At 38.0% G+C, this 14,595-nt stretch overlaps 1 protein-coding gene across 1 annotated transcript in view; it reads right to left on the reverse strand.

Annotated features, from left to right (window-relative positions):
• LOC111154185 (lysocardiolipin acyltransferase 1) overlaps positions 1–14,595 on the reverse strand; it is a 177,903-nt gene that overhangs the window by 60,235 nt on the left and 103,073 nt on the right. Inside the window, exon 5 of the mRNA XM_022513629.1 lies at positions 9,375–9,491. Within this exon, the coding sequence (XP_022369337.1) occupies positions 9,375–9,491 (117 nt within the window). The remainder of the gene's footprint in view (positions 1–9,374; positions 9,492–14,595) is intronic.

Below are 14,595 nucleotides of genomic sequence, written 5' to 3' on the forward strand. Positions count from 1 at the left end.
GGCTTCCTGAATGAACTGCTAACCTATGCTGAGACCTATAGGCTAGTAGGAAGGGCTGTGCCCTCATAGGGAAGGTTCTGGAGTACTGTGCACTCTGGGAGTGGGAAGCAGTTCAGGAAGGCAAGGACAAAAAGGAGGACAAAGGAGATGAGAGAGAGGCCAGAAGGGGTAAGCAAGGGCCAGGTCATGAAGGTCTGGTAAACCCCGTGAAAAAAAGTAAGTTTAACCCTGCAGCATTGTTAAACCCCAGACAAGTTTCAGCCAGAAGCTGACACAATGAGATCTGCACTGTAACATTTACTGAGTGCTTACTCTTTTCTGGGTACTATGCTAAGTGCTTTATACACTGCACTGAATCCTTATAAGAGTCCTATAAAGTAAGCACTGTTGTTCCATTTTACAGAGGATGAAACTAAGGCTCACTGAGGGACACACTGCTCATTCGGGTGATGCCAGGATTCTAACCCAGGTCTTTGGACTCCAGAGCCAGAACAACTCACTTAGCATGCTGCCTCCCTCACTCAGAAAAAGGCCTGAAGTTCCAGTTCAATGTGGAGAAAGGCCTGTTTAAGGCAAGCCCAGAACTAGGAAGCCCTGCTGAGCCACTGTATGAGAATTCAGGGGAGATATAATGGCAGTGAGAAGGAAAAGAGTGAACGTGAGAGACAAAGAAGAGACAGAACCCAAAGGCACTGGTTGGGATTTCACTGTCTGCGAGAAAAGGGGGCTGGTCCAAGAATGACACCCAGACTGTAACTGGAGTAAGTGAGTCAATGATGCATACTGGTGAAGGCAAAGGCTCCCCAGCTCTGCCATTTCAAAGGTGGAAACCCTGGACTGTTATTGAACTTCTCTTATGTGGGCTTCCTTATGCATGAAACGAAGATGATAATAAAACCTCCTCTAAGAATTACATGACTGAGTTCACGTGAAGCACTCAGAACACTCCTGGTATATAAGTACTCCATCTTAGCCATTATTACCATTATCTTCATAACACCACCAGCATTATGTGCTGTGGGGCGTACAGGAGGAAAAGCTGTTTAGGGGAAAATGACAAGTTCAATTTTCAACACTGAAGATGAAGTGGCTATAGCACCTCCAAAGTGACAAAGGTCACACGTATGGCTCTGCACGAAGGAAGGGCTTTATGAACAGAAGACTCAGAAGCCATGAGCATATGGTTAATCATTTAAGCCACCAACCTGAGTGACATGGCCTGGGAGAATGTATGCAATGAGAGAACAAAGGAACCCAAGAGAGTCTTATGAAGAACACAGATACTGAATGGACACAGAAGTAGGAGGAACCTGCAGGAGAGTCTTGAGAAGTGGCCAGAGATGCAGGAGAAAAAAATGAGAAGCCCAGAGGGGAAGAGTATTTCAACAAGAATCAACAGTATCAGCTGTCACTAAGAGGAGACGTAAGATAGAGATAGAAAGGTATTCGGTAGATTTAGAAATAAAATCTTTGCCCTAATGGTCTAGGTGACATGACCACTGCTGTCCTTTTAACAAATTAAGAAGTAAAATGTATTAGAGCAGCTATTAGTAAAAGGTCCTTTATGTTGAGCCCTATTAGAGAGGAAAAAGAAAGATACTCAGTTCAGACTGACTGCCAACTGGGGAAAATAGGAATGGACTCTTAGAAGAAGATCATTAAAGGAAGAACAGTATTCAGCGGTTAAAGAAAAGAACAAAGCACTACAGGTTTTAGCCTGGACAGACTTAACCAGAAGCAAAATTCAGAAGGCATAAGGCACAGTCCAGAATAGTCCATTAATTCAAATAGGCTAGCTCACATGGCATGAAGGGGGGTCTGAGTGGTAAATTTAAAAAGTAGATTGGAACCATATTATAGAAAGTTCTGACCAAGGAATATGGAAGTGATGCAAATATTTAAATGACTTTCCTCCCTGGAAAATGCCAATTATTCTTTAATTCTCAGCTCATATGCCACCTCTTCAGTGTCCCTTTAGGTAAAGACAAACTAACCTTTCTATATGTCCTCAAGATGCTTTGTATTCATACCTCTTATGACACTGCATTATGATTGTTTTCTAAACCTTACGATACTCACAGGAATAGGCTGTGTCTTCGTATCTCAGCAGGCCAAACAACATACGTACCCAAAAAACCATTTACTGAACAAATAAACACATACACAGTTTCGTTAGAGTGGTACATTATGAACACTGACTGAGAGCTGAATGCAGTATGACTTAGCAAAGAAGAAACCAGAGGCCAACCAGTCAGAAAGCCAGGCAGTAGAAAGGAGAAGTAGTGGGAGCCCATCCATTCAGGCCACCGTGAAAACACAGGAAGGGGGGGATGTTTCTCTAATGACCATTGCCATGTCTCTCTAATGACCAACATTAATAGAATTTGGTGGCCGAATGAAATAGGACAGAATAGGAATAAAATTTTTAAAACCTTAAAAAAAATGTATACTCTTTGACTCAGTAATTAGACAAGGAAATTACAGGGGAAGAATTACAGAGATTTATGCATACTTTGGTATTATTTATAAGGGTGGTAAGTTGGAAGCAGTTTTAACTTTGAACAACAGAGGACTAGTTTAATAAATATTGGTCCTTCTATCTGATACATGCATATATTAACATATAAAAATTATTCAAGGATAATGAGAAAACATTAACATAAGTTAAAAAAATTTCTAAAACAAAATATATGATGATTTAATTTTGTTTGCTATATATGAATACATGTGGAAAAACACAAGAAGAGTTTCTATCAGAAAGTATGCAGCAGTATTTCTGAGAAGTAACTGACCAGACTATGGGTACCTTTTTCTGCTTTATAATTAATTTCCCAATTTTTAATTAAAAATATAATGTTTTTTATGATAAATATCCCATTTTTATAGGAAGTGAGCTAGTACTGAGAAAAATCAGGTCATTAGGCTATTATTATTTTTTTTTTTTTGGAGACTTGGTGGCAAAAAAGAAAAAAACAGAACCACAATTTTAAAGGACAGATAGTATGAATGTTATGTTTCTTTGTTTTGCTTTAAGGATTACAGAAATGGAGGGGGAGCCAGTAAATACAGGAGCCAGAAAAATAAAGGACGTGCTTTACTTTAAAAAGGAAACCCTTGATATATTTTTCCGTTTAAACAAAATGCACAGTATAAGCCAAGGATACCAGAGAGAAGTCTTGGAAAGGGAAAAGAAAAAGAAAAAAAAAACCATAAAGATTACATTTTTGAAGCACTTGGCATAGAAAAACTGTTAACTTACTACACAGTGGGAAGAACATGGGCTTTGGCATCAAATAGAGTGGAGCTGAAACCATGCAGCACTCAGCAGCCATGTGACCCTGGGCAAGTTGCTAAAATGTGTCTGTCTCCTCAGGGCTGGCATGGGGCAAAGTGTCGCCCAGTGCAGTCATAAAAATGAAGGGGTCTGTAGGACAGTGACTAGTGGGGTAGCTAAGAGCTCAGGACCCTACTTTCAGACTTTGATTCACGCAGCAGGTCTCAGCCCAGACCTGAGCATCTGTGTTCTGAACAGCTCCCTGAGTGTTAGCACTGCATGGGCGGGGCAGAGAAGCACATGAATGACACAGTGTCTGGCATGTGATAGGTACTGGCTAGATAGTGGTTTTTATGTACAGAGCATAGGGCTTCCATCACTTCTCATTAAAGCTACCAAGACTTTTTTTCATAAACACAATGCCAAGATCTATCCTAAATGAGCAGCTTGGATTTTTTGCTATGAAAGAACTAAAATGAATAAAGAAAACAAAAGAAATGCAATTAAAGATCTAAAGGCATATCACAACATTCAGAGATTCGACCTGAGAGGCTCCAAAGGTCTTTGACATGAAGTCACATATAATTTTGCTGAGGCAAACTTAAATCCTTTCTGCTTCGTGATGTGTGGGACCAAGTCCCTTAGTTGATCCACATGCTTTCCTATTGATCAGTATAATTTAGGTTTGTTGTGTTCTATTCATCACCGTAAATAGATAAAAGCTTTGTTCTCTGTAAAACAATCTCAAAAGAGGGTCAACTGCTCTGCTACAGAGATATTTGCAAATTTGGGGAAACGGAAAAGGTTTCAGAAAACATTCTAGCAAATGTCAGAGAGCTACTTTATAATTACATTTTTTTTTTAACATAAGGGAAAGGTCTTATCCTTTTTCATAGTTTTCAGCAATAAAAAGTCACATGAAAAAGTCAGAGTGCATGGCATTTAATGCACCCAATATTTCAATAGTCTGTCTGTCTGCCTTTCTTCCTGGCCTCCTAAAATATGCCAGTTGTTAGGAAGGTCACTGAAATGAAGTCCTGGGGGAGGCTCATCAACGAGGATAAAGGCAGTGTCAGCCACAGAGAGTGGCGGCTTGTGCTGGCCATCTTTGGTCCCTCACTAGAACATTTCCTACAGGCAAGTCATGCTTACTCATGTACTAAGCAAAAAGTCCAAGAAATTAAAACAGTCCGAAAACACTGAAGACTGAGCTATCTACGGTATGCTGCTTTTACTTTCTAGGCAATTGCCAACTTTCTTGGAGCAAATGAGAAGTATTGTAGACCAAAATGAGAGAGCCAAACACAGGACTACCAGATACTATAGGTAATCCGGGGGTCCAGTGAACAATTCTCTCTCCCTGAATACAGACTGAAGAGTTTGGTCAGATACGCTGATCAAAACTACCTAGTGGGAGTTTTTTTCCTTAGCGACTAGCCCTGTATCCCCTAGATTAGTAGAAAGAAAGCATCTTTTATATTCAGACTTTGGGCATGTGAGCTAAACACAGATTAAAATATGGATTATTTTAGGGGTGCCTAGGTGGCTCAGTCAGTTAAGCATCTGCTTTTGGCTCAGGTCATGATCTCAGGGTCCTGGAATCAAGCCCCACAGTGGGCTCCCTGATCAGCAGGGAGTCTGCTTCTCTCTCTCCCCCGCTCCTCCCCTCATTCATGTTTTCTCTCTCTCTCTCTCTAATAAGTAAGTAAAATATTTTAAAAAGAAGTTAACATATGGATTATTTTACTTGGCATTAAAAATCCCAAAACTTAAGTATATTGATATGATGTTTCAGAGCCTTAACATATGAGATGATTTGCCTGAAATGATGTCAGCTAGAAATGTATGACTAAAAAGATGATTATTTGGGGGTAGAAGGTGTTTTTCAACAATGGCTCCAAAGAGCCTTCTTAACTATTGTCTGTTATTCTACAGTACAAGTCTTCAGCTTGATCGCATTCATTGTGCCTGTTTACTGCTCAGCCTCCTATTGCCCCAAAGTTCATGCCCTCTCTTGTACTCTTCCTACCCTGCTCTCAGCCATCATTGTTTCTGCCTATCCAAATCACACATAGTCTTCAAGGTCCAAGGGAGATGGAGCTTCTTAAAGAAGTGAAGTGTTTCAACACTGTATGATATCTCTTTAGTGAATACTCCTATAATTATTCAGCAAAACATTTATATATAAAATTTAGCATGTAATTGTATTGTACAGTCCCATTTTGTTTTGGATTTTTCCATGTGTATTCTTATCTACCCATGAAGACTATAAACTTCTTGTAGGCAAGCTCATATTTTAAACAAGACATACCCTCAAACAAATAGGAAGTGTTTTATTCTCACCCCCAACCACTTCAACCTAACTTCATTGTTTCAAATGTACACATCTGTGCCGCCTAAAGGTGAAAGTAATTGCTGCATGGTTACAGCTCAGTGACTGCTTATAAAACATTTAACAAAATCAAGCAATGGTGGGACCAAATCTTTATTTCAAACCAAATAAGAGTAAAGCTATCATTAAAAATGATGAAGAACCAGAGATGATGATGACATAACTAATTTTTGGTGAGAATGAATTATAAAAGTTTAAAATTATGTGATAAATTTATTTTAGCTGTCAATTAAAAAAAAAACTTTCATATAAAAGCCTTTTTTCCTCTAAGTTAGAAAATTCCTTTTGTGGGGCACCTGGGTGGCTCAGCGGTTAAGCATCTGCTCAGGTCATGATGCCAGGGTCCTGGGATCAAGCCCTATACCGAGATCCCAGCTCAGCAAGGAGTCTGCTTCTTCCATCTGCCTCTCCCCCTGCCTTGTGTTGTCTCTATCACTCACTCTGTCACTCAAATAAATAAAATCTTTAAAAAAAAAAAAAAAAAAAAAGGAAAAAATTCCTTTTGGGTTTGGGCTAATCTAGTACTAAAAAACCTTACATAATCATACTGAAAAGTTAGAAGCACACCTGAAATCATCCATGACCTTGATCTATCAGTGTACTATACACTAAGGGGAACATGCTAGGACATTATGCTTGTCTTATTTTTTCAGATAAAAGAAAATATTTAATTCAACTCATACTGATTGGGTCACTATGTGTAGAACATTCCATACCCTTACGAAGGTTATGATCTAATACAAGTATAAAGCAAGTACATTAATGGTGAAATTTAAGGTACTCGAGATAAATTTCTTGCAGTTACTACTATAGAAACAACACATCTGTATAATGTTATATAACGGGTGCTCTGTTTCAGGATAAGTGTGGGTTTTCTAAATGTTCTTAATCTCAGGGAAATATATTCTGAACAGAGGCACAGAAGTTATTTTCATTTTGCATTTTCATTTACTTGGTCCCTCCTGGTAAGACTTCATCCTTAGCTTCTTGATGTCCTAAACTTCTCATGAGCCCATTAGTGCTGACCGGCAAACAGATGTCAGAAACACTGAATTTAGTTATATGCATGAGCAGTGAAGGTGTTACTTTATGATAAATCATTTTAATATATGGTCCTTAGGATCCCACTGGAATAATTTACAAGGGTCATTTGTTTTAACAGAGCTTCTTTATCCTATAACTTGAGTATCTAAAGCAGATCTCAGGAACCTAAAGGTCAGAAAGTTGGGTTTGGTCCTTTCTGAGGCTTCAGTTTCTTTTCTAGGAATGGTACTCTGGACGGAATGGTTTCTAAGGTCCTCTTCACCTCTGATCCTTGATGACACTTTATGTTCATTTGACATGAGCCCCCGCTCCCAGGGAGTGGAGCTGACCTTGACTCTCCACCTGATGCCTCCTTAGGTGTGCCTGATACCCTAATCTTAGGCAGAACCATAACCTCCTCCTTTGGGACCACCATCCCTCCACGATCTGGCCACTTAGTTCCTTTTTTTTTTCTTTTTTCCTTTTTAAAGCTCTTTTTTGAGGAAAACCAACAAGTTTACTATTGTTACAAAAGTGCTTTATGATTTGGAGATTGTTAACTAAAATCATACTACAAATACAAGAGGCACCAAGTTAGAGTAGAAAGAGCACGGGATATTCAGTCAGAGGAACCAGATTCCAGTAACTCTGACAAGCTTCCTCACCTCAGTTTCTGCTTCAGTTTTGCCCTACAAGTTCATTATTAGTAACAGTAACTACCATGCATGGTTCTTGTCAGGATTAATTGACCTTATGCATATAAAATACTTAGCACAATGCCTGGTACTTAGTAAAGGCTCAGTAAATGTTAGCTGTTACTACTATTATAATCACAATAATCCTATTTCTTTATTATAGTGTATAATATATTCTACTTTTCTAACTGAAGTAAATAGAATCATCTAACTGTGTTTCTCTTTTTTTACTGATATGGGGGGGCTGGAATCAGTGGGGTGGGGGTGGGGGTGGAAAGAGCTGCCAGTTCTAGCAGGAAAAATTACACACTGTGGTTGTTGACTAGTATTTTGAGTGATGATGACTAAGTAACACACATTCCCCGAAGTTATAAATCAACTTGCTTCTAAAATATCTTCCAGATTTTAGAACAGAGAGGTCTATAGATACATCCTTATCCACGATAAGATAATCTAGTATCCTGCCTACATTTAGGAAGATCTTTATTAGTAAAAGATGTGTTCCAATAGCATGCTTGTGTTTACAGAGAAATCTAGTAGATGAATGTGTTCCATGATGTCAGAAATACCTTTAAAGAAATCATTAAATACTATGAGCTATCAGATTAGTGAGAAAATAGAAAACATATTGTTGAACAAGAAGGGTGAGCCTAAGCTGGATGCCACAGTTAAGCGGTACCACATTAAAAAAAAAACAACAACAACAAAAAACACTCCTTCAATGTCTCAGTGCCTCCTTGACCCATCCCACAGGCAGGAAGAACTATGTTCTTCAGGGGCTTCACTGGGTAGATGGACACTCAGTATTCACGGGCAATAAGACCATCAAGCCCACATGTCCATTTCATACCGGTTATGACCACAGAATTTCAAGAGCAAGCCAAACTAATAGGGATAACGTTTTCCGTTTACTCTAGCAATGCAATTTTGGATTGACTATACATTTTTTGTAAATCATGGGTACTTAGGTGTAAAGGTGTTTCAGCCTGGCCCAGTTCATTGAGGTTGTACTTTGTATCTTAAAGTACATTAAACCCTAAAGGAACAACACTGATGCTACTTAGAGAAAGACCCAAGAAATTTACAGCTTTTCTTACATAAGGAAGTGCAACTTTTTTTTATAACAATGTAGCAGTTATCAGAAGAGGGTGACAATTTGTCATAGACGTCATCATCATACAGTATGGCTTGGTAGAAATCAGAGTGGAGAGCACAAACATGCAAAAAAAAAAGATTTTTCTTGCACTAGGTGACTCTGGGCTTTATATCATTCTTATAAAATCAGTAACACTTCAGCATGTTTCTAGATAGTTCCTTTTCCATATATATTCATATATGTTTTTTGTCTCAACATATGTATGGAGCAATATGTAAACATACAAATAAGATGTATATTGTTTTACCTAAAAAATATGAAAATGTACATGTTTAAATGGATGTGATACCATCAATAGCATCACCTCATCCTGACATGCCTGTCAATAGACACTGCTCTTGAGAAGTGTGAGTAGTAGTATGAGCTACAAACTGGGAGCAGAAGAATGCCGTTCTCTCCCTCATCTACAGAAATTTACTAACCTCCCTGGATGCCAGTTCTGCTTAACTAGAAAACAGAGGTAGTATTTGCCTTCCTACTAACCAGAATCATTTGTTGGAGTAAGTGGAATAAAAATTCATAAATACTTTTTAAGCTATACAGAACAACAGCATAGTATTAAGATACTTTCGAGAAAGTTTCGGTGCTTTGAGAAAAATTTAAAAATGGAATGTCTATTCTGAGAGGAGAAAAATTTTTTAAGGATATCTCTGATATTTCTAAAGAATACATAACAAGACATTTTAGCTCATGGGGTCAACTTCGTATAAGAACAAAGTATCTTCTATCTTGAGAAAAAAGCTATACTTTGTAAAATTTTGAAGGGCTACATACAAAGTTTAACAATTATTGCCACTTAACATAAAAACATAGCCTTCTGAGATGGGTGCTTACCTTCTCTTAGACGTTCTACCACAAAAGTAAAGCCTGTAGTTCTTGGGTGTAAGACGTACTCATATTTCGGAAGTCCATTCTTTTCAGCAAACTCATTACTTCGAGCCTTGCTGTTTTCTAAACAAAACAAAAGACTATGAGAAGCCATAAAATAAGAGAATGTAAGTGAGATAAGAAAATAGTGGAAAATTTTTTTGATAAAATGGCAGTTAATTCATCTGTAATTACTGAATATAGCATATATGAGTTGACTGAGAAGATATAAACACTTTGGTTCCTAACAAAGATCACAGAGTTTTTGGAATTTTGAAATTTTTATAATAAAGTATTAATAAGACTTTTTATAACTGTTTCCTGAAATTCATATTGAAATTTTAAAAATTATTTAAGGGATTTCATAAAGTAGTCAATGTACAACAAAAAGTGAAATACAAATCAAATGTGAATAAACTAAAATTTTCATAAAATAGTCTTCGCATAATAAAAAATGAAATACTAAAAGATGCTAATAAAACTAAGATACTAATAAAATGTAAGGACCAGGACAACCAGAAAAAATAAGTAGCCAATATATCAAATATATCAACTCAACAATTTTTTTTAACCCAGTAATTTAGGGCTTCAATGCAAAGTGAAATGTCTGCCTTGCTCAGGCATACAGCATACTAATATTACTAACCAAAACCACTCCCCAACAGAATGGGCACATGATTAGCACATCATGTACAAACATCTGAACATGGTTTGGCTGAATATAGTTACAGAGTCAAGTATATGTTCCAATTGCTGGCAAAAACTTCTTTTTCCATTCCATGAGGTAACTTTATAAGTTCCAAGAAGAACCAAACCCATTATTCAGCAAATACATTTGGAAAAAGTAGTGTTCAGAAATTTGGCCTCAACTGCTGGGAGAGATCATGAAATACCTTCTGATGACAGCAGATGTTAGAATCTGCAACTCTCAGCTGCATCCTGAAATTTATAGCCTATTCCAAGTCACAAGAAAAAAAACTTTCTCTATATAAACCCAACCTTCTTAGGAATAAATTTAAGATCACGGAGTCCTCAAACCTCAAAAAACCATATATGGATGCCACAACACTAAAATATTCAAAGAATATGCCTCTAAAAGGTGTCATACTATTTTTTAATTGAAGAACTGATAATTAAAGAACTAAATATTCACAGTCCCCGGCAAAAGTACAGGCTGTAAACATGAAAAAAGGAACAGCTCCTCTCATGTTCATTTGAGGAGAATATCCTAGACATGGGACTCCAAAACAGCATTTGATAGACAGCTAGAAGGCCCTTCCACGGAATGAGGAATCCTAGGGACATGACAAAGATAAGCAGTTAGCTACTCTTCAGTTTCCTCTTCCAGTTCATCACAGACTTTAGGGATCTGAAGACAAAACTGAACGCTGCTGTAGAATGGGCGCACAAGTACTAAAGACATACAGTCACAATGTGGGGAGATAATAATGAGAAACACAGAGATACAGATTTTTCCTCCTATCCCTACTTCATCTACCCATCCCCAGATTCTGATTATTAGACTGCACTAGCCTCCCTCTTTCTGACCACAGCCTCCTGTCTTGTCAGCTCACTACTGGTAACACTCCAGTGCCAGCACTCCATCTGCTCTGAAGACAGTACTGGCCATTCCGTGTCCTCCAATCAGCTAGGCATGTTTTCACTTTAGGGTCTGTGCAGATGTTCTTTCCCCTACCCAGAATGCCCTGTACCCAGACACCTGCAACATTTTCTGCTTTGTTCAAGTAGTCTCTACTTACACAGAAATTTAAGGGGCTTCTTTTAACCACCTTATATAAAAGAGTACTCTGTGCTCTATCAACTCCTCTCCCTGTCCTTATCTTGCTTTATTTCTCTGCCCAGCATTTATGAATATATGACCCATTTTTGTTAAATGACTGGTGTTTTTACTCTCCTCATAGAATGTTAAGCTTCATGAAAGTAGGGGCTTTGTTTTATATATAAAGCTTCAGGGCACTCATTTATTACATTTATTAAATGAAGTTTTATGTACAAGAGTGTTTAATTACATGTAGCATTACAATCGTTAAAACCCAGAAAAGCTTTCCTTTCCCAATCACAGAAACAGAACTCAAAATTACAGTATACCAATTGTTACGATCAAGTTTATGTACCAAACTGGCATAGCCAGAGTACCCAGATAGTTGGGTCAAACATTAGTCTAGATGTTCTGTGAAGGTATTTTCCAATGAAATTATTTAAATCAGAAGACTTTATATAAACAGATTACTCTCCATAATGTGAGTGAGCCATATCTGATCACCTGAAGGCTTAAACAGAAAAAGACTAAGCTTCTCCAGCAAGAAAGAATTCTGTACCAGACTGCCTCCTGACTTAAACTGTTACTCTTCCCTGGGTCCCCAGCCTGCTAACTTAACCTGCAGATTTTTGACTTGCCACGCCTCCACAATCATGTGAACCAACTCCTTAAAATAAATCCTCAACTCCCGTCTCAATTTCTCTCAATCTCAAACTCTCCACACACACAAGTACATACACATACATATATGCACACACATCTCGTTGGTTCTGTTTTTTCTAGACAACCCTACCTAATAAACCAATATAATCTAGAACTGCCCAGCCCTCAAAACACGTTTTGTAAGAATAATGGTAGGAAAGATAATATAACATTAAGTGCAATGAAATGTATAATTCTTTTTTACAACTGTTTAAAACTGTATGTGTGTGCTTACGCACATGTGTGTGTGCACATGCACATGTGTGTGTGCACGCATGCATGCATTTGTGACCAAATGATCAAAAAGCAATGGGCCAAATTTTTAATAGTGTTTGTTTACGGGCAGTGGAATTACAGCAACTTTTGTGCTCTTTTCTATGTTTCTAAATTTCCCAAGTTCACATATATGACTTCCATAGGCCCCCCCCCAAAAAAAATTAAACCAACAATAGCATATAAAGATAAAATATATGTAAAGTTATATTTAAACACCCTACTTTGAAAATGTGCAAGCAAGTTGGACTCAGAATTTAAAAGAGGGTTACAGAACATTCCCCTTGGGCTAAAAAATCCCAAGTTTCAAGTTAACTGTGGTAAAACTAAAACACCCTTGAATTAACAAAGATAATCATTTATCCCGGATTAAAACTACCTGTATAATCCTGTTTAAAACAAAAACAAAAACGAAACCTTTTGAAAGCTTCAGGATCTGTTTTCTCTATTTGGCAAACAATCTAGCTTTTGAAAGTTGGCTTTAAAATGTAAATACCATTTTAACTTAAAAAATATCCAACTACATCATGTAATGGTGAGTACTCTGGACCCTGAAAATATGCCACTAGAGGTTAAGTTCATCGCGTAAAAAAGACATTTGAGGAAAAAATAGACTGAAAAATTTTAAATATAAATTTTAGAGGCTTTGAAGAGCTAATATATAAACATTTTAACACTCATATACCAAAAAGTAGCAGTAATCCAGAGCTTTTTTTCCATTGGCTATTAATTACTAAATAACATCCAAAGGTGTCATTCTTTAGTGTCTGCTTTGGCATTCACAAATAGCAATCCATCTATCATCTCAGTAAATTACTTTCTATAATACAGCTGGTATTTCAACAGCCAAATTTAAGTATTATATATTCTTTAGTAATAAAAGATTTAAATACAGCTGTCTGTCCATCAGAACTTCCTAGTGATAGTTGAGCTCTAGGAATCAATTAATTTACAACCTATATTTTCAAGCTTAAACAATATGCAGCCAATATTATCCTCAGTATTATCCTCTGTGATCCAACTACTTTTAGAATCCTCACTATAAAAATCAAACCTATATAGTAAGCATATATTTTAGTACATCATGTTATTCAACAAAAATTGCCATGATTCATTTAGTTCACTTCCATGTGCAACGGTTAAGTCAAAGAGTTCTTCCTTGTATCAATGGTAAATGTAAGGGCCTGTTTAGCCGGAGCGGCTCCACCTCCACCTCGGTTGAACAGCCATTTTGTTGTTTATGCAGTAAAACTTAAACTGACCCTGCCCACCCTCCCCAGGGGGCTTACTTAAAAGCAAGTCCGGGAAACCAGTAAAATATGGTCAACTAGTCCCTGATAACAGAGCCCAAATACAAGGGCAGGTCAGGTCAGGTGGAGATAACAGCCCTAATGCGGGGATGAGTCGGCCGGTGGAGACATCCAATCAATGGGGTGCGCATACTGTCTCCCTAGCTACCAAGGAGTGTGGGTCCCACCTTTTGGGTGCCAATTCTGACCAAGGTGATAGACTAGTTCAAACAGCTACATTGGGGTGAATTGTAATTCAATTGTACACCCATGTGGGACCTAGCCTGACTATGCAGCTTTCTCTGTGTGTTACAGTCTCACTGGCCACCTGTATGTGGCGAGGCTCAACCACATGGCCTTTGCTCTATAAAAGTTAGTCTGTAAGGCAGGGAGGGGTCACCCTCTCTGTAAGAGGCGGCCAGAACAGTCGTCGGTTTGATTCTCGATGCCTGGCGAGAAATAAAGCTTTGCTTCACCTTCGCTTTGTATCAGTCTCATTGTATCAGTCTCATTCCTTTGACCACGGACCTAACAGTAAATGTTTCCCAAAATACCTGAATTTTCCTCAGTTGCAGAGTATGGCTTAGTTACCCATTCACTTAAATAGTTGTGTAGTTTGTATTTTTCATCTTGAACTCTTTGTAGGTACTGGGTTCCATAAATTATTATGTACACAGTGAACTGGTATGTTCTCCCCTCTGAAGCTCTAAGGGTTGTCTTTCTCAGTAGCTCTCAGTTGCCTCCATCTGGTATCGAGGATTTGGAAGACAGGTTCATATTCTAGCCCTCCATACTATTGTGATTTTTTTTTAAAGATTTTATTTATTTTTTTGACAGAAAGAGACATAGCGGGGGAAGGAATACAAGCAATGTGAATGGGAGAGGGAGAAGAGGCTGAGCAGGGAGCCTAGTGGGGGGCTTAATCCTAGGATCCTGGGATCATGACATGAGCTAAAGGCAGTTAACTGCTTAATGACTGAGCCACCCAGGCACCCCTATTTGCAATTTTTAGACTTCAGTTCTACCCTGCTTCAGTCTGTCTTCTCTTGTACAGCAGAACTTTATCTACCAGATCCTTCTCAAATTCTGCTGTATCTTTCTTGAAGTAACCAGGGAATTAACAGTTTTAGAATTTTGATCTTTT

The sequence above is a fragment of the Enhydra lutris genome, unplaced genomic scaffold (genome assembly GCF_002288905.1).
Source record: "Enhydra lutris kenyoni isolate GAN:26980312 unplaced genomic scaffold, ASM228890v2 scaffoldscaffold35, whole genome shotgun sequence".
Lineage (NCBI taxonomy): Eukaryota > Metazoa > Chordata > Mammalia > Carnivora > Mustelidae > Enhydra > Enhydra lutris.